At 42.9% G+C, this 27,968-nt stretch overlaps 1 protein-coding gene across 1 annotated transcript; it reads right to left on the reverse strand.

The window, feature by feature from the left end:
- Positions 1 to 15,924: 15,924 nt before the first annotated feature.
- LOC109754736 (CEN-like protein 2) lies at positions 15,925 to 17,429 on the reverse strand. Its single transcript, XM_020313643.2, has 4 exons — positions 17,169 to 17,429; positions 17,012 to 17,073; positions 16,727 to 16,767; positions 15,925 to 16,652 (listed from the first exon to the last, which is right to left on the reverse strand). The coding sequence occupies exons 1-4, from the start codon at positions 17,367 to 17,369 to the stop codon at positions 16,429 to 16,431; spliced, it is 528 nt and encodes a 175-aa protein (XP_020169232.1). The 5' UTR covers positions 17,370 to 17,429; the 3' UTR covers positions 15,925 to 16,428.
- Positions 17,430 to 27,968: the final 10,539 nt, after the last annotated feature.

Below are 27,968 nucleotides of genomic sequence, written 5' to 3' on the forward strand. Positions count from 1 at the left end.
CTATTGGAAAATATCAGAAGATAAGTGAGGAGAAAATTGCTTATCGACCAAGTAATTCAAAAGAGTCAAGATCACCCCCTAGGTGCAAATCTGATGACCGGTATTGGCGAATGGAAAATTGCAATGCAACATATTCATATCCTTATTTTGGACCGCCAATGCCAGTGCCATGGATACCTCCCTATGCTAATTTTTATCCATATTCACGATGGGACATGTATGATTCAATTGCAAATTTTTCCATCTTATTTTAGACCGTCTCACAAAGATCATGCAGCTCCAAAAAGGCCCACGTTCAATAAACAATCATATGTTAAAGACCGTTTCACTCCAAAAGAATCAGTCCGGAGCACAAGGAAGAATAAGGAGGTGGTTGAGCAAGTCTATTCCGTTAAAAAAAGATGGTTGTAAGTGTGCTACTTCAGATTTGATCTTAAAGGATAGAGAGCCAATTAAAGTGTTGACATTGGCTACTAAAGACAATGAGATGAATCAATCAAGTGCCAAATCTGAAGAAAAGAAGTTGAGGGTGCATAAGGCCAAAAAAGAGTTGTCATTGGTTGAAACAAAATCACAGCCGACGTGCCCACTCGGCTTATCGTATTGGCAAAAGAAGGAATTACAAAAGCTTAGTGCACAAGAGCTGAAAAAGAAGAACATGGCATGGGTTCCCAAGAGGAGCAGTCAAAATAAAAATGATGTGCAACCTTCTATTGCAACAAGTGTTACAAAAGTGAAGAAAGAGAAGGATGGAAGCCAAAAACAATAAAGCCGAAGGTTTGCATCCGCCCCATCAAAATCTTTGGTTAGCATGTATGTATCGTTGCTATTAAGGGTAAAAATATGGGGTTTATTGAGTTTATCTTGTCTACACCATGTCATCTTGCTTAAAGCGTTACTCCGTTTTTCCATGAACTTATACACTAGATGCATGCTGGATAGCGGTCGATGTGTGGAATAATAGTAGTAGATGCAGGCATGAGTCGGTCTACTTGTCTCAGACGTGATGCCTACGTATGATCATTGCCTTGGATATCATCATAATTATTTGTTTTCTTGAGAGAAGCCTCTAGTGAATACTATGGCCCCGGGTCTATCTTTTATCATATATTAAAACCAAAAATACCTTGCTGCAATTTTCTTTTATTTACTTTATTTTGTGTTTTTGTCTGATCCATCTATCAAAAACTATACAATTCAATCTTGCTCATAACCGTTGAGGGATTGACAACCCCTATGCGCGTTGGGTTGCAAGTATTTTGTTGTTTGTGTGCAGGTGCTGTTAGCGAGTCGTTCGTTGGTTCTCCTACTAGATTGACAACCTTGGTTTCATAACTGAGGGAAATACTTATCTCTACCGTACTGCATCATCCTCTCCTCTTCGGGGAAATCCCAATGCAGCTCACAAGTAGCAGCCACCCGAAACACTTTTTCCGTCGCCGCAAGCTTCTGTTCTTCTGCGATCCCATCTGGAGGCCTTTTCTGGTACTCTATCGGAGGGGGAATCGACCACGGAGGGCTTCTACATCATGCTTGTTGCCTTCCGATGACGAGTGAGTATTTCACCACAGACTTACGGGTCCATAGCTAGTAGCTAGATGGTTTCTTCTCTCTCTTTGATCTTCGAAACAATGTTCTCCTCGATCTTCTTGGAGTTATATCCGATGTAATCTTCTTTTGAGGTGTGTTTTTTGGGATCCGATGAATTGTGGATTTATGATCAGATTATTCACTGAGAGTAATTGAGTCTTTTCTGAACTTTATTATGCATGATTATGATAGCTTTGTATTTTTCTCCGATCTATCCGTTTGGTTTGGCCAACTAGATTGATTTATCTTAAGTGGGAGAGGTGCTTTGTAGTGGGTTCAATCTTGCGGTGTCCTGACCCAGTGACAAAAGGGGTAGCGTGGAATGTATTGTATTATTTCTAGGAAGGATAAAACTACGGGGTTTATTCATATTGATTGGGTTTACTTTGTCTACATCATGCCATCTTGCTTAAAGAGTTACTTTGTTTGTCATGAACTTAATACCATAGACGCGTGATGGATAGCGGTCGATTGGTGGAGTAATAGTAGTAGATGCAGGTAGGAGTCGATCTACTTGTCACGGATGTGATGCCTATATGTATGATCATTGCCATGAATAATGTCATAACAATGCGCTTTTCTATCAATTGCCCAATAGTAATTTGTTTACCCACCATATGCTATGTGTTCGAGAGAGAAGCCTCTAGTGAAAACTATGGCCCCGGGGTCTAATATAAAAACACAAAAATACCTTGCTGCAATTTATTTATTTTTGTTTTGTTTTGCAATTTATGTATCTGCCTATACAAGATTTAATCCGTGCAAGTAGCGAGTTCAAGGGGAGTGACAACCCTCTTGCCCGCGTTGGGTGCAAGTATTTGCTTTTGTGTGTGCAGGTGCTGTTCATAAGAGTTTGCGTGGCTCTCCTATTGGTTCGATAAACCTTGGTTCTCACTGAGGGAAATACTTATCTCTACTGTTCTGCACTCCTCTCCTCTTTGGGGAAAATCCTAACGCAGCTCACAAGTAGCAGTAGCCCTTTGTGCCTTTGTCGAGGTAGCCAAGAGCGTGGGTGGTGTAACCGTGGTCGATATCGAGTCGGGGTAGCAGCTGTCGAGGAAGTCGTTGTGGAACCGTGGGCACAAGGAGGCGCCAAGTTAGTCATGGACGCAGTGGTGTGCCGGGAAGAAGATGTTGTTGACGAGGTGCTACCTCTTGAGCACTGCGTTGGTTTTCCCTTGTAGAGGAAAGGGTGATGCAGCAAAGTAGCGTAAGTATTTCCCTCAGTTTTTGAGAACCAATGTATCAATCCAGTAGGAGGCCACGCACGAGTCCCTCGCACTTACACAAACAAATAAATCCTCGCAACCAACGCAATAAAGGGGTTGTCAATCCCTTCACGGTCACTTACGAGAGTGAGATCTGATAGATATGATAAGATAATATTTTTGGTATTTTTATAATAAAGATGCAAAGTAAAGAAAGCAAAATAAAAACGGCGTCAGAAATAGCTTGTTGTCGGGAGATTAATATGATGGAAAATAGACCCGGGGGCCATAGGTTTCACTAGAGGCTTCTCTCGAGAGCATAACTATTACGGTGGGTGAACAAATTACTGTTGAGCAATTGATAGAATTGAGCATAGTTATGAGAATATCTAGGTATGATCATGTATATAGGCATCACGTCCGAGACAAGTAGACCGACTCCTGCCTGCATCTACTACTATTACTCCACACATCGACCGCTATCCAGCATGTATCTAGAGTATTAAGTTCAAAAGAACAGAGTAACGCTTTAAGCAAGATGACATGATGTAGAGGGATAAACTCATGCAATATGATATAAACCCAATCTTGTTATCCTCGATGGCAACAATACAATACGTGTCTTGCTGCCCCTACTGTCACTGGGAAAGGACACCGCAAGATTGAACCCAAAGCTAAGCACTTCTCCCATTGCAAGAAAGATCAATCTAGTAGGCCAAACCAAACTGATAATTCGAAGAGACTTGCAAAGATAATCAATCATACATAAAAGAATTCAGAGAAGATTCAAATATTGTTCATAGATAAACTTGATCATAAACCCACAATTCATCAGTCTCAACAAACACACCGCAAAAGAAGATTACATTGAATAGATCTCCAGAAGAGAGGGGGAGAACATTGTATTGAGATCCAAAAAGAGAGAAGAAGCCATCTAGCTAATAACTATGGACCCGAAGGTTTGTAAACTACTCACAGATCATCGGAGAGGCTATGGTGTTGATGTAGAAGCCCTCCTTGATCGATGCCCCCTCCGGCGGAGCTTCGGAAAATGCCCCAAGATGGGATCTCACGGGTACAGAAGGTTGCGGCGGTGGAATTAGGTTTTTGGCTCCGTATCTGGTAGTTTGGGGGTACGTAGGTATATATAGGAGGAAGAAGTACGTCGGTGGAGCAACGTGGGGCCCACGAGGGTGGAGGGCGCGCCCTGGGGGGTAGGCGCGCCCCCTACCTCATGCCTTCCTCGTTGATGTCTTGACTTAGGGTCCAAGTCCTCTGGATCACGTTCGTTCTGAAAATCACGTTCCCGAAGGTTTCATTCCGTTTGGACTCCGTTTGATATTCTTTTTCTGCGAAACTCTGAAATAGGCAAAAAAACAGCAATTCTGGGCTGGGCCTCCGATTAATAGGTTAGTCCCAAAAATAATATAAAAGTCTATAATAAAGCCCATTAATGTCCAAAACAGAATATAATATAGCATGGAACAATCAAAAATTATAGATACGTTGGAGACGTATCAAGCATCCCCAAGCTTAATTCCTGCTCGTCCTCGAGTAGGTAAATGATAAAAACAGAATTTTTGATGTGGAATGCTACTTGGCATAATTTCAATGTAATTCTTCTTAATTGTGGTATGAATATTCAGATCTGAAAGATTCAAGACAAAAGTTTAATATTGACATAAAAATAATAATACTTCAAGCATACTAACTAAGCAATTATGTCTTCTCAAAATAACATGGCCAAAGAAAGTTATCCCTACAAAATCATATAGTCTGGCTATGCTCTATCTTCACCACACAAAATATTTAAATCATGCACAACCCCGATGACAAGCCAAGCAATTGTTTCATACTTTTAGTGTTCTCAAACTTTTTCAATCTTCACGCAATACATGAGCGTGAGCCATGGACATAGGACTATATGTGGAATAGAATGGTGGTTGTGGAGAAGACAAAAAAGGGAGAAGATAGTCTCACATCAACTAGGCGTATCAACGGGCTATCGAGATGCCCATTAATAGATATCAATGTGAGTGAGTAGGGATTGCCATGCAACGGATGCACTTGAGCTATAAGTATATGAAAGCTCAACAAAAGGAACTAAGTGGGTGTGCATCCAACTCGCTTGCTCACGAAGACCTAGAGCATTTTGAGGAAGCCCATCATTGGAATATACAAGCCAAGTTCTATAATGAGAAATTTCCCACTAGTATATGAAAGTCATATCATAGGAGACTCTCTATCATGAAGATCATGGTGCTACTTTGAAGCACAAGTGTGGTAAAAGGATAGTAACATTGTCCCTTCTCTCTTTTTCTCTCATTTTTTTATTTGGGCCTTTTCTTCTCTCTTTTTTATGGCCACTTTTTTTCGTCCGGAGTCTCATCCCGACTTGTGGGGGAATCATAGTCTCCATCATCCTTTCCTCACTTGGGACAATGCTCTAAAAAATGATGATCATCACACTTTTATTTACTTACAACTCAACAGTTACAACTCAATACTTAGAACAAAATATGACTCTATGTGAATGCCTCCGGCGGTGTACCGGGATATGCAATGAATCAAGAGTGACATGTATGAAAGAATTATGAACGGTGGCTTTGCCACGAATACGATGTTAACTACATGATCATGCGAAGCAATATGACAATGATGAAGCGTGTCATAATAAACGGAACGGTGGTAAGTTGCATGGCAATATATCTCGGAATGGCTATGGAAATGCCATGATATGTAGGTATGGTGGCTGTTTTGAGGAAGGTATATGGTGGGTGTATGATACCGGCGAAAAGTGTGCGGTATTAGAGAGGCTAGCAATGGTGGAAGGAAGAAGCGTATAATCCATGGACTCAACATTAGTCATAAAGAACTCATATACTTATTGCAAAAATCTACAAGTTATCAAAACAAAGTATTACGAGCATATGCTCCTAGGGGGATAGATTAGTAGGAAAAGACCATCGCTCATCCCCGACCGCCACTCATAAAGAAGACAATCAATAAATAAATCATGCTCCGACTTCATCACATAACGGTACGCCATACGTGCATGCTACGGGAATCACAAACTTTAACACAAGTATTTCTCAAATTCAAAACTACTCAACTAGCATGACTCTAATATCACCATCTTCATATCTCAAAACAATTATCTAGTATCAAACTTCTCATAATATTCAACACACTCATAAGAATTTTTTTTACTAATCTTGAATGCCTACCACTTTAGGATTAATTTCTCAATTTAAGAAAATTAACATGCTGTTTTGTAGGACTCTCAAAATAATCTAAGTGAAGCATGAGAAAACAATAGTTTCTATAAAACAAAATCACCACCGTGCTCTAAAGGATATAAGTGAAGCACTAGAGCAAAAACTATATAACTCAAAAGATATAAGTGAAGCACATAGAGTATTCTAATAAATTCCGAATCATGTGTGTCTCTCTCAAAAGGTGTGTACAGCAAAGATGATTGTGGTAAACTAAAAAGCAAAGACTTAAATAATACAAGACGCTCCAAGCAAAACACATATCATGTGGTGAATAAAAATATAGCTCCAAGGAAAGTTACCGATGGAAGTAGACGAAAGAGGGGATGCCTTCCGGGGCATCCCCAAGCTTTGGCTATTTGGTGTCCTTAGATTATCTTGGGGTGCCATGGGCATCCCCAAGCTTAGGCTCTTGCCACTCCTTGTTCCATAATCCATCAAATCTTTTACCCAAAACTTGAAAACTTCACAACACAAAACTTAACAGAAAATCTCGTGAGCTCCGTTAGCGAAAGAAAACAAAACACCACTTCAAGGTACTGTAATTAACTCATTCTTTATTTATATTGGTGTTAAAACTACTGTATTCCAACTTCTCTATGGTTTATAAACTATTTTACTAGCCATAGATTCATCAAAATAAGCAAACAACACACGAAAAATCTGTCAAAAACAGAACAGTCTGTAGTAATCTGTAACTAACGCAAACTTCAGGAACTCCAAGAATTCAGCCAAAATAGGAAGACCTAGACAATTTGTTTATTGATCAGAAGCAATTGGAATCAATATTTTATCACGTTCTGGTGATATTTAACAATTATTTTCGTGAACAGAAAGTTTCTGGAATTTTTAGCAAGATCAAATAACTATCATCCAAGAAGATCCTATAGGTTAAACTTGGCACAAACACTAATTAAAACATAAAAACACATATAACCAGAGGCCAGATCAAATATTTATTCCTAAACAGAAGCAAAAAGCAAAAAAAACTAAAAATATAATTGGGTTGCCTCCCAACAAGCGCTATCGTTTAATGCCCCTAGCTAGGCATAAAATCAAGGATAGATCTAGGTATTGCCATCTTTGATAGGCAATCCATTAAGTGGCTCTCATAATAGATTCATAAGGTAATTTTATTTTCTTTCTAGGGAAGTGTTCCATGCCTTTCCTTGACGGAAATTGGAATCTAATATTTCCTTCCTTCATATCAATAATTGCACCAATCGTTCTAAGGAAAGGTCTACCAAGAATAATAGGACATGAAGGATTGCAATCTATATCAAGAACAATAAAATCTACGGGCACATAATTCCTATTTGCAACAATAAGAACATCATTAATTCTTCCCATAGGTTTTTAATAGTGGAATCCGCAAGGTGCAAGTTTAAAGAGCAATCATCAAATTCACGAAATCCTAGCAAATCGCACAAAGTTTTTGGAATCGTGGAAACACTAGCACCCAAATCACACAAAGCATAGCATTCATGATCTTTAATTTTAATTTTAATAGTAGGTTCCCACTCATCATAAAGTTTTCTAGGGATAGAAACTTCCAACTCAAGATTTTCTTCATAAGATTGCATCAAAGCATCAACGATATGCTTAGTAAAAGCTTTATGTTGACTATAAGCATGAGGAGAATTTAGCGCAGATTACAACAAGGAAATACAATCTATCAAAGAGCAATTATCATAATTAAATTCCTTGAAATCCAAAACAGTTGGCTCATTAATATCTAGAGTTTTGATCTCTTCAATCCCACTTTTACCAATTTTTGCATCAAGATCTAAAAACTCCGAATTTTTGGAACGCCTTCTAGGTAAAGGTGGATCATATTCAGTCCCATCATTATCAAGATTCATATTGCAAAACAAAGATTTAATCGGGGACACGTCAATAACTTTTAGATCTTCATCTTTATTTTCATAGAAACTAGAAGAACACGCTTTCACAAAACAATCTTTCTTAGCACGCATCCTAGCGGTTCTTTCTTTGCACTCATCAATGGAAATTCTCATGGCTTTGAGAGACTCATTGATATCATGCTTAGGAGGAATAGATCTAAGTTTTAAAGAATCAACATCAAGAGAAATTCTATCAACATTCCTAGCCAATTTATCAACTTTAAGCAATTTTTCTTCAAGCAAAGCATTGAAATTCTTTTGCGAATTCACAAATTCCTTAACACTAGTCTCAAATTCAGAGGGCATCTTATTAAAATTTCCATAGGAATTGTTGTAGGAATTACCATAATTATTAGAGGAGTTACTAGGATACGGCCTAGGATTAAAGTTTCCTCTGTACGCGTTGTTACCAAAATTATTCCTACCAACAAAATTCACATCCATAGATTCATTATTATTCTCAATCAAAGTAGACAAAGGCATATCATTAGGATCAGAAGAAACACTCTTAGTAGTAAATAATTTCATAAGTTCATCCATCTTTCCACTCAAAACATTAATTTCTTCTATCGCATGCACTTTTTTATTAGTAGATCTTTCAGTGTGCCATTGAGAATAATTAACCATAATATTATCTAGGAGTTTAGTAGCTTCTCCTAAAGTGATTTCCATAAAAGTGCCTCCGGTGGCCGAATCTAAAATATTTCTAGAAGCAAAATTCAATCCGGCATAAAATTTTTGTATAATCATCCACAAATTAAAACCATGTGTAGGGCAATTACGTATCATTAATTTCATCCTCTCCCAAACTTGTGCAACATGTTCATGATCAAGTTGCTTAAAATTCATAATATCGTTTCTAAGAGAGATGATCTTAGCGGGAGGAAAATACTTAGAGATAAAAGCATCTTTGCACTTATTCCAAGAATCAATACTATTTTTAGGCAAAGACGAAAACCAAGCTTTAGCACGATCTCTAAGCAAAAAAGGAAATAGCTTCAATTTCACAATATCATTATCCACATCTTTCTTCTTTTGCATATCACACAAATGAACGAAGCTATTTAAATGGGTAGCGGCATCTTCACTAGGAAGGCCGGCGAATTGATCTTTCATGACAAGATTCAACAAAGCAGCATTGATTTCACAAGATTCAGTATCGGTAAGAGGAGCAATCGGAGTGCTAAGAAAATCATTATTGTTGGTATTGGTGAAGTCACACAATTTAGTATTGTCTTGAGCCATAGTGACAAGCAAGCAATCCAACACACGAGCAAACAAGAAGCAAGCGAAAAAGAGGCGAACGGAAAAGAGAGGGCGAATAAAACGGCAAGGGTGAAGTGGGGGAGAGGAAAACGAGAGGCAAATGGCAAATAATGTAATGTGGGAGATAAGGGTTTGTGATGGGTACTTGGTATGTTGACTTTTGCGTAGACTCCCCGGCAACGGCGCCAGAAATCCTTCTTGCTACCTCTTGAGCACTGCGTTGGTTTTTCCTTGAAGAGGAAAGGGTGATGGCAAAGTAGCGTAAGTATTTCCCTCAGTTTTTGAGAACCAAGGTATCAATCCAGTAGGAGGCCACGCACGAGTCCCTCACACCTACACAAACAAATAAATCCTCGCAACCAACGCAATAAAGGGGTTGTCAATCCCTTCATGGTCACTTACGAGAGTGAGATCTGATAGATATGATAACATAATATTTTTGTTATTTTTATAATAAAGATGCAAAGTAAAGAAAGCAAAATAAAAACGGCGTCAGAAATAGCTTGTTGTCGGGAGATTAATATGATGGAAAATAGACCCGGGGGCCATAGGTTTCACTAGAGGCTTCTCTCGATAGCATAAGTATAATGGTGGGTGAACAAATTACTGTTGAGCAATTGACAGAATTGAGCATAGTTATGAGAATATCTAGGTATGATCATGTATATAGGCATCACGTCCGAGACAAGTAGACCGACTCCTATCTGCATCGACTACTATTACTCCACACATCGACCGCTATCCAGCATGCATCTAGAGTATTAAGTTCAAAAGAACAGAGTAACGCTTTAAGCAAGATGACATGATGTAGAGGGATAAACTCATGCAATATGATATAAACCCCATCTTGTTATCCTTGATGGCAACAATACAATACGTGCCTTGCTGCCCCTACTGTCACTGGAAAAGGACACCGCAAGATTGAACCAAAAGCTAAGCACTTCTCCCATTGCAAGAAAGATCAATCTAGTAGGCCAAACCAAATTGATAATTTGAAGAGACTTGCAAAGATAACCAATCATACATAAAAGAATTCAGAGAAGATTCAAATATTGTTCATAGATAAACTTGATCATAAACCCACAATTCATCGGTCTCAACAAACACACCTCAAAAGAAGATTACATCGAATAGATCTCCACAAGAGAGGGGGAGAACATTGTATTGAGATCCAAAAAGAGAGAAGAAGCCATCTAGCTTATAACTATGGACCCGAAGGTCTGAGGTAAACTACTCACACATCATCAGAGAGGCTATGGTGTTGATGTAGAAGCCCTCCGTGATCGATGCCCCCTCCGGCAGAGCTCTGGAAAAGGCCCCAAGATGGGATCTCATGGGTACAGAAGGTTGCGGTGGTGGAATTAGGTTTTTGGCTCCGTATCTGGTAGTTTGGGGGTACGTAGGTATATATAGGAGGAAGAAGTACGTCGGTGGAGCAACGTGGGGCCCACGAGGGTGGAGGGCGCGCCCCCTACCTCCTGCCTTCCTCGTTGATGTCTTGACATAGGGTCCAAGTCCTCTGGATCGCGTTCGTTCCGAAAATCACGTTCCCGAAGGTTTCATTCCGTTTGGACTCCGTTTGATATTCTTTTTCTGCAAAACTCTGAAATAGGCAAAAAAAACAGCAATTCTAGGCTGGGCCTCCGGTTAATAGGTTAGTCCCAAAAATAATATAAAAGTGTATAATAAAGCCCATTAATGTCCAAAACAGAATATAATATAGCATGGAACAAACAAAAATTATAGATATGTTGGAGACGTATCACGAGGCATCACGCCAAGTTTGCCAAGCTCGTGGACACCTCGTGGACGAAGGCACGCATCGGTGTTGCCAGCACCAGGCATGCTTAGACGGACGGAGTTGATGTTGACGATGCGCCGCTCCAGGCTTGACAGGCCTGGGAACACATCGAGGATGAAGGCACGCCTTGGTGTTGCCAGCACCGGACATGCTGACCTGCACGAGCTATACGCCATGTCGAAGGAGTCAGAGGGGCTAGCAGAGGAGGACTCGACAACGATTGTGGCGCCAATAGGCGTGGGACCAATGTCACTAACGGTGGTCGGAGTAGACGAAGTGGTCGGGGAAGATGACGGTGACGCTGGCGAGAAGCTGGTGCTGGACGAAGATGAAGGGGGTGGACGGGCGGCGCGGCTCGGGTGAGAGAGCAGCATCGGCCTAAGAAGGCAGCGGAGGCGGCTAGGTTAGGAGCGCGGTGGTGGTGCTCGAAGTAGGCGAGGTGAACCCAACAACGTGACGAGGACCGGCGCGGTGCATACCATGTGGAAGTCGTCGTGCGGGGATAGCGAAGTGGACCGCGTGCCGCAACGCTACGGCCTGAAGGGGCGACGCAGCGGCAGCGTGCAGGTCAGGGAGACGGCGGGACGACCTTGGGGTGGCGGCGTGGACCGCGTGCCGCGGCGCTACAGCCCAAAGGGGTGCAGCGGTGGTGCGCGGGGTAGTGCAGCCACGGGGACGACCTCGGGCAGCGGCGGGGACTGCATGCCGCAGCGCTACGGCCCGAAGGGACGATGCAGCGGCGGCGCGTGAGCTGGTGCAGTCGTAGGGAGTACCACGGGGCAGCGGCGCTGCGGCTCGACTGGGAGACGCGACGGCAACCCGATGCTCGGTCGGTGGAGGGGCGCTCTATACTCGGGACAGTCTTCACGGGACCTGCAGGACACGTGTAACTGACGGGCCAAATCGGTCACACTGCGTAGATGAGGCGGATCGCGGGCGGGCGGGTGATCAATATGATCGCACACGAGGTCAGGGACGCCGCTCAGTGGAGGTGGGGTGGCGGCAGAGCCCAAGGCGAAGCTGGTGATGATGGTCGGCATGGGACACGTGCAAATAAGTGCAACCAGCCCGAGGCAGCCGGCAACGGAGCCAGCGAGGCAGACGGCGGGGCAGCCTATAGACGCGGCGAAGGCAGGTGGTGATGGGGAAGTCCCAGTCGGAGCAGGGCGGCGACTGCCGGCGTAGGTCGACAAGCGGTAGACGAGCGGACGACGGCCGTGGCAGGCCGCCGGGTCGGAGAGGAGGCCGGGTGGTCGCGCCGGTGTCGGAGTAGAGGCGCGCGGGGGTCGACGGAGGCGGTGGGCGACGCAAGCCGCTCTTAGATCGGAAAACCAAAAAGAAAAACGCCGATAAATCGATCGGCGCGTGAGAAAAAAAATCCGGACCAAAGAATCGGGAAAATGACTCTCTAGGGCAGCCGGTCAACATGACCGGCGGACGAACCCTAGGTACGGGCGACGCGGCCCCCAGTGGCGGTCATGGAGACCGACCGCCCCGGAGGCGGCGCGGAGCGGAAGCAGCGATGGCGGCTAGGGTTTGGATCGGTTAGGCTGATACCATATTAGAATGGAATAGAGAGATTGGTGGAATTGATGTTTGCTTGAGCCTGGTGGACACACACACACACACACACATATATATATATATATATATATATGATTGTTTTAGAATACAAGACAAGGCAGAATACTTTCTAGTCTATCCTATATTTGAATCCAATCACGATACTCAACATGGGAGACGGAGGCGTCGTGTCCCATGTCTTACATTTTCTCGCTGGCGACCCACAATTTTACTTCCGGTGGCTCACGTCCACTGAGGATGCCAAATATGAGGAACAACAAGGACTTTGGAGCATAGACGCCGGCGAAGATTTAGACTAGGTTAACTTCTGGACGCTTTTCTTTAGTGAAATATGCTAAAAATGTAATGAACGTGATCCGATTTAAGTGAAAATTATCTGGTTTGCATGAAAATCGTCCTGTTTGTTCAAATTTTCTTTGAAATATATGTGGGGTCCGTGTTAGTGATGCCCTAGCCCTCACACATGGCAAAGTTACATGTGGTACAATATCAGTCAATGCAAGAGTTGTGAGTAATGATGCATGTGATAGGTTCCATTCAATGGACCGGGATATGTGAGTAGGCGCTTGAGAATGACAGCTTTTGCTAGTACGGAAGGTATCTATACAATCGGAAAATGCTCACTACTCATGGTTAGATTCCACCGGCGAGCACGGCTGTTGCTTCTACGGGGCTCCGTGGGAGTGGGGGTTAGGTTCTCGGGGCGGAGACGATTTCCCGTATTCGACACGTCGGCGAGGCTACTGCGCTGGAGACTGACTAGTATCCTGTTTGTGGCGAGTCTTGTCGGCACTGTGTGTGTCCTTATCTGTAAGGAACCCAACGTCCTCTGAAGAAGATTGACACTTTCAGTCACCGTGCATGCATGGATTGTACTCCCTCCGTTTTTAAATATAAGTCTTTTTAGAGATTTCACTATGGACTACATACGAAGCAAAATGAATGAATCTACATTTAAAATATGTCTATATACATCCATATATAGTTTGAAGTGAAATCTCTAAAAAGACTTACATTTAGGAACGGATGGAGTACGTAGCACGCCTGTCTGTCGTCAGGCATGTGCTCCGGCCGCCAAATTTTCAGTAAGAACCAGTTCATTTGAGAGCTGAGAAGTTGAGAGTTGAGACGTCATGGCGAAAATCATTATGGAGAGCTTGAATGCATTACGAGTGAAAAACACTAGCAATAGCCACTATATATAAGATGAGAGGGTGACGGTGATAAAATCGTAAATAGTTTAGGGCAGCACGACCTGGTTGGCTCTTAGATTTACCAGTTCTCTCTCTATGGCTTTTTTTTTTTGCGCAAATCTCTATGGCTCATTTGGATATGTGATTCTGAGCTGAAGACGTTTCTGTAATTATTCCTATTTGCTTGAGATACATACATAAACTTTTTGAACTGACTATGTTATGCTTGTTTTTTGTTTTGTTATTTTGAAACCGAACTATGTTTATGATTGTAGTGTGGAAGCAACTTGTTATTCATGTTCGTGGTCATCCTAAGCTTAAACTGCACCCCATGCCCCCGCTCATCCTACATCTTGTAATTGGAAGTATTCCTTGATACAGTTTGTGATGGTGGCTTTCTTGAACGGATAATCCTAAATCTACGGGTTACGAAAGAAACTTCCTAACTAAATCTCTCTCCCCCCTGAATTCCACTGGGGTGGGCCCTTCCTCCCCCTATCTCCTCCAATCAGTAATTCTTCACGTTGCTTCTTACGTTAATCCTATAACTAGTTGTACGTAGGTATAGCATTACTCTTCTTGAACATGATTAATCTCATCTCAGGTAACAATTACCAAAGACCATGAAGCGACAAAACTCAAAAGGCATGGGATCCATTTTCTTGTTCCCTTTCCTATGATTGATCATGACGTGAAGTTGAAGATATATGCCGTCCCCATTTGCATCCCTACATGTAGCCTTTAGGTGAACATGAGCCTTCCTTATTATATATGCATGCATGACCGGTTGTTGGGTCAGACATGCTTCACAATGTGGATGACTGGCCGAATCAGCTACCCGACTTATTGTCTTTATAACAGATGCCTCGTAAGGCTGCTCCTACATTAGCACTAGAATATCATATGAACATTAGCTCTGTGTATGATATTGTACCTTCATAGTTCTTCTCAGTTTGTATTTACTGTGCATATTAGCTTTGTTCTAATTCAAATTTTATAAAGTTCGCAGAAAACAATATGAACATTTACTGTAACAAATATATTCAATGAAGGATCCAACGATATTTATGTCGTATATGTTAATATTTTTTCTATAAAACTTGATCAAAGTTTACAAAGTTGGACTTAAGACAAAGCTAATATATGGTGTAAATAAAAAAGGAGGGAGTACATAATATTATGTGCTGGTATTTTACATGATTTCATTTATTATTTTAGATGAATCATATTAGTATTCCGATACTACGTCACCGTATCATGATATGATATTAGTATTCTTTCTTATCTAATTTAATAGTACTCCACTATGTCATGTCAATACTATGCTATTTGTTATTGCACAAGTCTGCATGATACTGGGTTATGATACCCCAGCCCACTATGAGAGATTTAGTTGATACATATACACCTAGCTTGTATTAGACTTTAATGTCTTCATAAATGCGGTCTATTTAGCTGACGCATATTTTTTTTCTTTTTCGAAAAGGAGGCTGGACCCCAGTTAGCAGGTGCATATATGCCTAGATTATATGACTTGAATTTTGATCTTTATTCCATAGGTGGAGGCGCACTAGCTGCTAGTTGCTATGAGAAGTTGATCATAACTCTTTGCCCTTGTGAATGACCATGTGAGAACATTTGAACTCTTGGTAATGATTAAATGATATGTTGGATATATGTAAACCACTCCAATCTACTTTGTGTAATTGTACCATCCGTTGAAACTACTTGTACCTTCCATGTTTGTTGATTGTCTTAGTTAGCCATTTGCTACAACCAGTAGGTTGTTAAATCTTCTATTATGCATCATGTTAGATATTATGACTCATACATATTAACGTTAGTTTTTCATGTATATAAACTATAGCTAGGCATGTTGACCCAGAAAGTGCACAAACTTAATTAAGGAAGGCATACGTAGGCGCATATATATGCTAATGATCAAAGATTGCCAAATCGACCAAAGGGGCCGGGACACCAAAATGGTGGGAAAAGGATGGCCAAGAACTGATGCCTCTTCACACCAGCCACAACCAGCCATATCAATTAATATTACAAATTGCACACACACACAACAGATACGGCAAGATCTAGTATCTATATACTCAGACAATCAAGATCAACCATGCAAAGGCATATATATTTTTTAGAGCGGAGACGCTTGCCCGGCCTTAAAGATGAGGTCCTTACAGAAATGAAAATAGTACGAGGTTCAAAACGGGTAAGAAAGATTATAGGCCCTGAGGGCAACAACAGTAGCGCAGGTAGGTGGGCCACAGCCATTGTGCCTTTTCCACCTTTCACTAGCCTACTACTACCAGACACGTCGACGGTCTTCTGCTAGCTATCATTCTGCTCCCAGAGTCCCAGTGAACACGTACAAAATAGGAGTTGAACTAAATTCACTCTAGTGGCGTACACAAGCTCACAGGTTGACTAGTAGGAGCAACTAATTAAACTAACCGAAGAGCTGAACAGTAGGAAGACTAGCAGAAACAGTGGACACAAGACCACAAGCAAACTCTTATTTTAACGGAGCCATATATATATAGCTAATACCAGTAGCTAAGCCATAACTTGATCCATAGGCTTGTAGCATTTTCCACATCAGCGGCGGCGCGCCGCTGTCTCCCGCTGCGCGTTGAAGTAGACGGCAGCGACCGGGAGGCCGAGGTCGTTCTCGTCGGCGAAGCGGCGAGTGTTGAAGCAGTCCCTGGTGGAAGGAGCTCGAGGGTTCACAGCCTGCCGCTTCTTCTGTTTGAACAGCACGAAGACGAACCGGTGAATGCCGATGGTGGGCTTCGGGCTCTCATAGCTCACCACCTCGCTCCCTGCATGCATTATTCAAGTGCATGTTTATCCAGACAAATTAAGGATGTAGCCAATGAGAGAAAAGGGCACTGACCGAAAGAAGCGTCAGTGGTGCCAGGAATATCAGTGACGATCCTGCATATACACAAAAGCTCATAGCCTGATAAACATATTCTTATGCATAGCTGATCATATAAATCTGTGCCAATTTATGCTCACTAGACAAAAACTAACAGGTTTGATGCCCACAGGAATGCAACTAATGGGTCACCAGATAATTAATTTGTGCTCGATCACTTGGACTGAGCATTCGATGTACATGGTAATTGTACTGGTTGGACTTCTGATCGATTGAGCTAGGTTGGGTTAGTATAATTACCAGTGGAGATGCTCCCTCAGGTATGGATCACTAGGCCCTGGCACATCTGGGTCCGTCATGACCTGAAGAGCAGCAATCATACTCGGTTATCAGCTGTATGCTAGCTAGCTTACTTTGTGTACGCGTCAGGTGGCCAAGGAGGAGAGGAAGCGCAAACCAGAGTGAAGAAAGATCTCATGTCGCCGCCCGGGACCTGAATACGTGGCTTGGACACGACCGCCGACGGCAAGAACTCGTGGCCATTGGACACCTGCTTGTCGGAGCTGTAGGTCACCGTCATATTCACCATCGGGTTGAAGTTGTCAATGACCTCCCCGATGACCTTTCCGACGACGAGAGGGTTTCGCACTCTAGCCATGGCTACCAAGCTGCTGGTAGTAGAAGCACGAGCTAAACAAAGTCTTGAGGAATGAGGAACTCTAACCTGATGGTTGTTGCCGAGATTGGGTGGCGTAGATGCTCTATTTATAGCTGTGCAACAGCATATCTGGTCGAAGCACAGCAAATCGATCTCTCATTCCTAGAGAACCTTTTTTTTTACTTAATCGGTTATAACTCCCAAAGGCTTTTTGAGCTGGCCAAAAAAACAGCCTTCCCCTCCCAATATATAGGGAGCAAAGCTTTACCTCCCAATCCCCTCCCCAAAACCCTAGTTGTGCACGCGAGAACTTTCCTCCCCCCAACAACCATTGTCGTCGACCGCGAGTTCGTCAACCCGGCTATTTTCACCGGTGGCGCCACCCCCATCCGACCCAAGCTGCCTCTCCCGGCCCATTCAAGGCCTACCAACGCCTCATAGCTAGCACCGTCGCCCCCCGCCACCACCAATCAACCAGCGTGCCGCCATTCCCCACCTCCAGTCTACCTTGGCGGCAATGATGACATCAGCGACATCAAGGAAGCTCGTTGGTCCCACCGGTGAGGTGGGCGGCGGCGAGTCATGAGCCAAGGTAACCTCCATCGTGTAATTATATAGGATGAAATTCAACCTTCGACGGAGACAGAGGATTTGCCGGAATTTGAGTTTGGGCTCCCGCAATTTGAATACTATGCCAACTTCAATGGCATCGCTAGGAAGCACAAGTGATGTGGGCATCTCCTATGCTCTGTTCGGCGTGTTTGCTACGACGGAGCAACTAGGAAGAGGTTTCTAGGTTTTCATTTGAAGGGTTTTATAGCTTGTGAATATGAAAAGTGGATTGACAATGAATGGGAAGGTAGGGCAAAAGATGTCATTCGTGATGTTGCAAAGAAGAACAACAAACTGGAGAAAAGAATCAACGAAATTGAGATTGAAATTCAAATAGGGGGATGAGGGCAAAGATGCACAGAGAGCAGTTGAATTTGAGGGCGAGAATACTCGGATTTTGTTAGGATATCGATCCTCCTCATGTTGGATGTGAGGACATGACCATTTGAAGCCTTTAGGCAGCCCAAAGTTCTGCCAAAGACCACTACTCAATAGGGTTATGACCTAGGGTCATTTTTGTCTTTGCAGGTGAGGGAAGGGTGTGTCTAGCCCTTCATCCAGCATCTAGCCACCATCACAAGTGAAAAAAATTAGGTTGGCCTCCATTGGAGAAAAAGAAGAAGAGAAAACCAAGAGAGGAAGAGAAAGAGAGGAAGATTGAAGGAAGAGCTTGCAAGCAAGAAAAGGAAGCTTATTCCCAAGGGTCTGATGATCTGCTCCACTACATTCTCTCCTTCAACCTGTGATTCCATAATTTTTGGTGAGATTGTTTACATTCCTAGATCTTGATCCCTAAATCTTCTCATTGACATCAATAATTGAGAGGTCTTGATGTATGAGAGCCTCTAGAGCTATCTAGAGAAGAACTTGTTGTATCCCATATTTGATTATAGTGAAAGAAGATTTGAGTGGCTTCGGCACGTAAAAATACTTGTGCTCATCTCTACTATTGTGTGGTTTTCGCTTGGCACCAGACACCTCTGAGATGGATGTCTGAAGTGCAGCCCTGCAAAAGAGAAAGTGAGGACAAGTATTAAGTTCCGACCTAAGTTCTGGTTGACAAAACTTACTCCATATATGTAGTCGCATATGTTTCCTTTCGTGATTGAGCAATGATCCATGAGTTAGTGCATAGAGGTGGTGTTGAAGTTACTTTATTTTTTTGAAAGTGTTTCATATCACCGTTAAGCATGTGCTAATTCCCAGAAGATTTTGTGTTATATTATGTTTTGTAATGTAGATAATGACAACTTTAAATTTAATGCAGATAAAGGTACTTTCAGAATTTGATTAAAATGCAACATCCAAAATCTAAGGATTTTTAGGAGTTAGATTTCAGGAATGGATTTTTGGGAGTTAACTATTTTCCATTAGAGATGCCCTAAGAGCCGTCGGGTGAGACAATTGGGGGTAGGGTGAAGTTATAAAGCTGGATTATCACAAACAAGTGTCGATCCCACAAGGAAAAGGGTAGATGTGAGATGGGGGGGGGGGGGGGGGGAGTGGAGAAGGGTTGGGCTAGGTTAAACTAGGTTTCGTGTGTCACCTTTGTGGAGGTTGCATACATCCTTTCTGCCTTGGCTAACCTTCTAACCGCAACGTAGAGGTTGTCGAGCCTATTGCATGCCTCAAGGTGCTGAGGTACGCAATCAATGTACCAGATAACCTTGATAGTGATGTTAGCAAAATCTTAGACACCAACGGCTTTTTTTATTTGTGAAATTTTCAAAATGCAGGAATAGGAAACATGGTTTGAGCAATGGTGGCAATAGCTTAAACGCCTTTTGATTCTTTTTTTAAGTGATGATAATAAGTATAGCCCACACCGTTGCGAATATCCATTTCTGACCCAGGCTTATCTGCATCCAATCAAGAAAAAATTCACAAAAAATACAAAAATGTTAATAAAATATCCAAAAAAATTGCATGGTAGATAATTTGATGCGTGAGATGCGCTCCAAATTTCAGATCATGTGGACATATGAGTAGTTCTCAGCAATAAAGACAAATTGGGTCAGAATAGTACATGAACGACCCCAAATTTGTGTTTTCTGTCGAGAGCTACTCAGATGTCCAAATGTTCTGAAATTTGAAGTGCACCTCACGTACCAAGTTATCTACCATGCAAAAAAAATTGAAATTTTTTGAATTTTTCTAGTATTTGTTTTGAATTTTTTTCTTCATCGCAAGTGCAGATGAGCCTGGCACTGACTCCAAATCAACGTATTTCTGACATGCTTGTCAAAATGTGATTCATCGTATTTTTTGCTTGAAAGGGCATGCATATATGTGCATGGAGTTTATTTCTACCTAAATTCTTTGAAGTGCAGCTTTGCTCGTTAGACATCCCGAGCACACACCATCGCGAGCCGTCGGATCTAAATCGCGCGCTCGCGTCCAGGTGTTCCCTGGTCCAAACCGCCGCCAGGTGTCTCCCTGTCGTCCCGGTCGATGGGTCCCACCACTAAGCCCACTCCGCCGCACCCCTCCCCCAACCCACGCCGAACGGCTCTCATTTCGAAAACTACCTGAACTCTCCCCTCTCCAGGGCGGAAATCCCCATCTCTCACTGCTGTTTCTCTCCTCCTCTCTCGCCGATTTCTCGCAACTAATCCAACTCTCGCCGGCACGATTCGGTGTGATTCACCGTTGCGAATTCGCGGCGGTGCAGTTTTTGAGGTAGGAGGAGGCGAGGGAGGCGTCGGAGGGCAGCATCTGTGGCTGCAGGCTGCAGAAATTATCGCATCTGTGGTTGCAGGCTGCAGAAATTATCGCATCTGTGGCTGCAGGTTGCGGACGCAGCGGCTGCCATCGACGGCGTGGTGAGCTGTAGCGGCGACGCGACCTTCAGCAATCGTCGCTCGACTGTTAGTTCATGACGCGGTAAGCACGCCCCGCTTCCTCGATTTGCTTGCTCATATATGCGATAGGAATTGCTAGATGTGCTCGTCGTTGATATCTCCCCTCATAAGTACGTGATGCGGCAAGGCGTTTTGGGTCGTCGTTTTTTCAGTTCGTGACGCGGTTAGGGTTGGGGATCTGGGGATCTGGGGATGCAGCATCTTCTGCGTGCGAGAGACATGACGGCGAGGCCGATGTATGAGAGGTTGAAGATACCCCGTTCCATAGTTTTCCCCCAACTAAGGCCTGTTTGATAGCTTGGTATTTTTGAAGTATTCTAAGAATACTGCAGTTTTTTGGATTACCATGGTTTTAATTACAACGAGGTGTTTGGTTGCCATTAACAACAATGGTTTTAAAACTGCAGTATTGGGTAAACTGTGGTTTTTTCTCTGTATAAAAAAAAGAACTCCAGACCTCTTTTTAAAAAGCAGAGCAGCTGAAAAGAAGGTACTATGGTCATTATCTTCTTCCCCGATGTGCTAATAAATCGCTCCATCTAGCCGCTGGTACCTGCGGATGGTGCCGCGACCCATCCTCATATGCGACCGGAGGGGAGCACCGCGTCGCTGCTACTCGTGCACCACGGAGGTCACCCTCATATGGGACCGGAGGGGACCACTGCGCCGCTGCTACCTGCTTGCTTCAGTTCATATGCATGGACACGAATGGCAAGGGCTAGCCAACCTACCGAGCTAGATTAACGCAACGGGAACAGTTGACAACCGGCCAGCTACATGTCTTTGCATTGCTACCACAACAAGCTAGATGCTTCTGCCTAATGGCTAGGCAACAAATTTTACAACATTATGTGTTGTAGCCAAACACGTGCTTTGTATTCTTAATACTCCAAAAAACTCTGTTAACTTAAAACCATGGTATTGTGTACCTACTGACTAAATTACTGCAGTTTTTGATACTTAAGTTTTTCCTGATACTTTGCTATCAAACACAACCTAAGGTTGAGTTTCTAGGATTTACATGCCTTTTTTGCCTGTAGGTTGTATGGTAGTTGCCAGTTTTTCAATCCAAAACTGCTTTTTCATCCATGTTTTTAGTTTCTGTAGCCTTCTGAAATATGTGACCCATGATCTAGGCATCTGGATATGTTGCTGCATCTGTTTGTTATTTTTTATGATATGAGTGATGTATTTGTTGTTATTTTTTTGGTGTGCATCGGAAGGCGTTTTTGCCTGGGTTCTGCCTAGATTTTGTATGTGAGTTTGCCAATATCTGTATGATGACATCCAAAAAGTCATCTGGATTTGCTGTTTAACGATAACACATGCCTCAGTTTTGCCAATGATGATCCGGGTATGTTAACAGCAACAACACATCCCTCAGATGATTGCTGTTTATGTTATTTTTTTAGGCGCACATTGGAAGGCGATTTGCCTGGTTTTTTTGGTTTACTTGCCAGGATTTTGTATGTGAGTTGCCAGTATTTGTGTGACGATATCGATAAAGTCATCTGAATGCACTTTTTTTCTTTTAGTGTAGTAGGAACTAATGGATGGACCAAGAAAAAAGGGCATTCAAGGAGATCATCATGCAGTTTATCATGATGCCGATCCCTCGCATGCGATTGAAGATCATCCGGGGAAGAAAGGAGGTAGCTGCCCGTGGAAAACGTCTGCTGGACATTGATACGTCTCCAACGTATCTATAATTTTTGATTGTTACATGCTATATTATATTCTGTTTTGGACATTATTGGGCTTTATTATACACTTTTATATTATTTTTTGGACTAACCTATTAACCGGAGGCCCAGCCCAGAATTGCTGTTTTTTTGCCTATTTCAGAGTTTCACAGAAAAAGAATATCAAACGGAGTCCAAACGGAATGAAACCTTCGAGGACGTGATTTTCGGAACGAACGTGATCCAGAGGACTTGGACCCTACGTCAAGACATCAACCAGGAGGGCACGAGGTAGGGGGCGCGCCTACCCCCCCCCCCCCAGGGCGCGCCCTCCACCCTCGTGGGCCCCATGTTGCTCCACCGACGTACTCCTTCCTCCTATATATACCTACGTACCCCCAAACTACCAGATACGGAGCCAAAAACCTAATTCCACCACCGCAACCTTTTGTACCCGTGAGATCCCATCTTGGGGCCTGTTTCGGAGCTCCGCCGGAGGGGGCATCAATCACGGAGGGCTTCTACATCAACACCATAGCCTCTCCGATGATGTGTGAGTAGTTTACCTCAGACCTTCGGGTCCATAGTTATTAGCTAGATGGCTTCTTCTCTCTTTTTGGATCTCAATACAATGTTATCCCCCTCTCTCGTGGAGATCTACTCGATGTAATCTTCTTTTGCGGTGTGTTTGTTGAGACCGATGAATTGTGGGTTTATGATCAAGTTTATCTATGAACAATATTTGATTCTTCTCTGAATTCTTTTATGTATGATTGGTTATCTTTGCAAGTCTCTTCGAATTATCAGTTTGGTTTGGCCTACTAGATTGATCTTTCTTGCAATGGGAGAAGTGCTTAGCTTTGGGTTCAATCTTGCGGTGTCCTTTCCCAGTGACAGTAGGGGCAGCAAGGCACGTATTGTATTGTTGCCATCGAGGATAACAAGATGGGGTTTATATCATATTGCATGAGTTTATCCCTCTACATCATGTCATCTTGCTTAAAGCGTTACTCTATTCTTATGAACTTAATACTCTAGATGCATGCTGGATACCAGTTGATGTGTGGAGTAATAGTAGTAGATGCAGGAAGGAGTCAGTCTACTTGTCTCGGACGTGATGCCTATATACATGATCATACCTAGATATTCTCATAACTATGCTCAATTCTGTCAATTGCTCAACAGTAATTTGTTCACCCACCGTAATACTTATGCTCTTGAGAGAAGCCACTAGTGAAACCTATGGCCCCCGGGTCTATTTTCCATCATATTAATCTTCCTACAACAAGTTATTTCTAGCACCGTTTTTATTTTACTTTCTTTACTTTGCATCTTTATCATAAAAATACCAAAAATATTATCTTATCATATCTATCAGATCTCACTCTCGTAAGTGACCGTGAAGGGATTGACAACCCCTTTATTGCGTTGGTTGCGAGGATTTATTTGTTTGTGTAGGTGCGAGGGACTCGTGCGTGGCCTCCTACTGGATTGATACCTTGGTTCTCAAAAACTGAGGGAAATACTTACGCTACTTTGCTGCATCACCTTTTCCTCTTCAAGGGAAAACCAACGCAGTGCTCAAGAGGTAGCAGACATCAACAACAATCCCAGTGTTTCTACAGATGGCGATGGAAATGCTGAGAAAGACACTGTTGTGGAACAGCCACCAAAAGCAAAACGTCAAAAGACCGGATCTAACCAGGTAATACACAGTTGCTCCACTGTTGATCAACACTTGCCCAAGTTCAGCTGTCAAGTTGCCTAACTATCCATGATATACACATGTTTCATCTATTGTTGTTTCTTCTAGGATAAGAGAAACAGGGCATCGCCTGCAAGGCTTTTCAAGCTGAATAAACTTCTTGTACCTCTCCAAAAGGGGGTTATCATTGATAGAGAGTTTGGAGGTTTATTGGACATTGCAGTGAGCAGCATGCCTGAAGATCTCAGTCAATGGATAATGAAGCACTATGATCCCGAGATGTCGCAGATTGTTATACCAGATAGGGGGGAGATCCCAGTAGATGCAGCTAGTGTCCTAGGATATGGGGGCTGCCTAACATGGGGAGGAAGGTGTGCTACGAGATTCGGCCTGAAATCACGAAGGAGTTCTACAGGATCTACAATATCCAAGGCAAGAATGCGCCAACTCTCACTGCATGGTGTAAAATGATCCAAGCAATGGCTGGAGCCCATGATGATGACTTCCTACGTGCTTGGTTAGCCGCTCCATTTTCTTGTTTCCTTGCACCATCAACCAGTCTTAGAATTTCACCAAAGAGCTTCATAGCTGTGATGGATGTCAATGGTATTCAAGACACAAACATTTGTCAGTTCGTGGACAACCAACTGAAGGCTGTGTTCACATCGTCCCGCGGCAAGAAAAATGTTGTTTGCTGTTGTGTGTTTCACCTTGTAGTAAGTTGAACCATAAGCTAGCATTTTGTAATCATTTTTCACATATTTACTATATGAACGGCAACTGAATTTTTTCTTCTTTTTTGCATACAGCTCTTGTATCTGGACTCGTTGGATGTTGACGAACCAATTCCTAGCTTAGTTCCAAGAGTATCAGTTTGGAATCCAGATCTAATTTCCAAGGTTTTGAAGAAGGACAGGAAGGGCCCGGGTGAATATGGCAGGCTGCGGGTAAACCCCTTTTCTCTTTTTTTTAATGCGTACACTTTTTGTATTTCATGGTCAGGCAACTATATATAAGATACTAGCAATTCTCTGTCACCAGCCAAGCAACTTTGGTATTTTTTTAAAGACATAAACTGCAAAGGGTTTTTTGTAGGCAACTCCCCAACACTCTAGTGGTAACCAGTAGGGGTAGTTTGTAAATTGCACCATTAGACAACTCAAATACAACAGTTTGTAAGTCACACACATAATATTTAGGAACTAAATTTTGCAGTGTATTCCCAGTCCATTCCCAATTATAGATAGCAAATAAGCTTACATGGGCATTTAAGGCCTAACCATATAGAGTAGTACTACACATGTTGCCTAGATATTGTGTTTTGGCTAGCAGATGCATTTATTGGAGGCAATGTGGGTATGGGGTTTGGGGAGTTTCTGTTGGGCTGGTGTTGTTTGGGTTTACAGACAAGTGTCCTACCTCAATTGCAGCAAGTCTCTTAATGTTTTTGAGCAAGTTTCATACATCTTGTTTTATCATCCTTTTTTGTCTTTCCTAGGTGCGAATACATTTTTTCTCGTTTTCTCTCATCGTTTTTTTCATATAAACAGTTGAAGACAGATTTTTCACGCTGTGCGGATGAAAGCATCTTTGGCAGTATGGACCACGTCAAGAAATTTGTTGCAGCAAGACTCCCTGAGTCGTACGATAAAACAGTAAGTCAAATCACTTTGATTACTATTTTTTCATCTCTAGGCATTTTGTAACTTGACAGACCTAATTCATTATTTCTGTTGGTTCAAATATATTGTGGTAAAAAATTGCTTTATGTTTGCCTGTTATTAGTACTCATCTTTTATCATTCTTGTCCTTTTATGTGCCTGCATGGTTTTTGATTGGACACTATTGTTTATTGTGTCTATTTAGTTGCCTGTTATGTCTACTGTAGTTTGCTTCTTACTTCCCTTTTTATATCTGTACATTTTTTTAAATATGTAAGACATATAAATGGGGGCAAGTGCATTTTCTATATTTTCTGATTTGTCCTTTCTTTTTTGTGTTTTTCTTTTTTCATTTTGCAGAAACAGGTGAAGTTGACAGCCTTGGTACATGAAATGTGCTCTGAAATGTCACATCTAGTGGGAAAGTTTGTGCAAGGCATTGGAAGGATTGACGAAGATGAAGCTGGGGCAAGGACTACTGAACCAACTGGCATGGGAGCAAGTAAGCAACAATCCAGGAAAAGACGGAGACAATCTTCCCCTGAAGCCGATTCCCTGCCAAGTGTTAAAGAGTCATACCAAACAGATGATGACGACAGCGATGAAGATGGAAGCTCAAATGAGGAAACTGATGATGCAGGGGATGACGGTGATGGGAGTGATAGTGATGGCGACTCAAACAATGGTGATGGCGATGAAACTGTAAGGGTAGACAGCGGGATCAATGTGAATGAGGATGAAATTATTGGAGATAGTGCGGAAGTAGCAACTACTGACAAGGGGTCAGAACTGGAAATCAATGGAACAGAGGGAGACACAGAGGAGGCAAATCGGATTGAAAAAGAAAAGAAAAAGGAGTGCGAGGAGGAGGATGAAGAGAAGGAGGAAGAAGAGAAGGAAGAAGAAGAGAAGGAAGAGGATGAAGAGAAGGAGGACGATGAAGATGATGAGGATGACAAAGATAGCAAGGATGATGGGAAGGGTGACGGCAAGGATGATGAGGACAGGAACGGAGGTCACAACAGTGACTCCGGTGGTGGCAACGGGGGTAACGAGGATGGAGCAGCTGATAATACAGACAGCGAAGATGATGACGGGACTCCACTGCAGTACATTATACAAAAGAAGAGGGACAAGGACACTACTAGGGAAAACCTTATACACGGAGGTATAGTAGTAGCGCTGGCCAAAACTAAGTGCTACTGATACTTAGTGGTATGCGTGTCAGAAAAGCACGCTACAACTATAATTGTAGCAGTAGCGCGTCTGCACAAAAAAGCGCTACTACTATAATTCTCACACCGATGCCCGTAGGCTAGGAATAGTAGTAGCGAGCCTGAGCAAAACACGCTATTGCTAAGTGCCTTGTAGCAGCGCATTTCTGCTGTAGAGCGCTACTGTTAAGAAAAAGAAAATAAGTAGAAAAATAAATAGAAAAGTAAATGAAAATGAAAGAAATAGAAAAAGGATAGATAAAAAAAGAAAAACAAAGAAAAAGAAAAATAGTGGAGAAAGGCATAGCAGTAGCGCTTGTTCTGACAAAGCGCTATAGCTACATTAGCAGTAGCGCATTTTGTGATCCCGCACTATAGCTAAGTTCCTTAGATAAAAGGAAAATAAATAGCTACTTCCTGTAGCAGTAGCGTGTTTTGGTAAAACGCGCTGTAGCTAACTTAGCTATAGCACGTTTTACCCACCAGCGCTACTGCTAGTTTGACTTAACCGCGGGCTCAACATTTTGCTAGGTCCTTTTCCCCCCTCTCCCCTTCTCCCCCCCCCCCCCCCACTCGATCTGTCGCCGCCGTCGATCGCCCTACGCCCGAGCCGCGCGCCCCCGGAGCCACCCTCGTCCGCTCCTTGCCGCCCCTGCTCCCTCGTCGCCCTGCCTCCGTCGCCGTCACCGGAGCCGCGCGCCATCGCCGCCCCGGAGCCACCCACGTCCGCTCCTCGACGCCCCTGCCTCCCCGCAACCATTCCCCCGAGCCACCCTCAACGCCCTCCTCTCTATAAGCCCCACCCCTCCTCTCTAGGTTAATTAACTTAGGTGAATTTAGTTATGAACCCTAGGAATTAGCATT

This window comes from Aegilops tauschii, chromosome 4 (assembly GCF_002575655.3).
Source record: "Aegilops tauschii subsp. strangulata cultivar AL8/78 chromosome 4, Aet v6.0, whole genome shotgun sequence".
NCBI lineage: Eukaryota > Viridiplantae > Streptophyta > Magnoliopsida > Poales > Poaceae > Aegilops > Aegilops tauschii.

Coding starts and splice junctions, on each gene's coding strand:
- LOC109754736 (XM_020313643.2), bottom strand. CDS start 17,369: ATGGCTAGAGTGCGAAACCCTCTCGTCGTCGGAAAGGTCATCGGGGAG. Junction 16,768..17,011: donor CTGAGGGAGCATCTCCACTG/GTAATTATACTA, acceptor GTGTATATGCAG/GATCGTCACTGATATTCCTG. Junction 16,653..16,726: donor CACCACTGACGCTTCTTTCG/GTCAGTGCCCTT, acceptor TAATGCATGCAG/GGAGCGAGGTGGTGAGCTAT.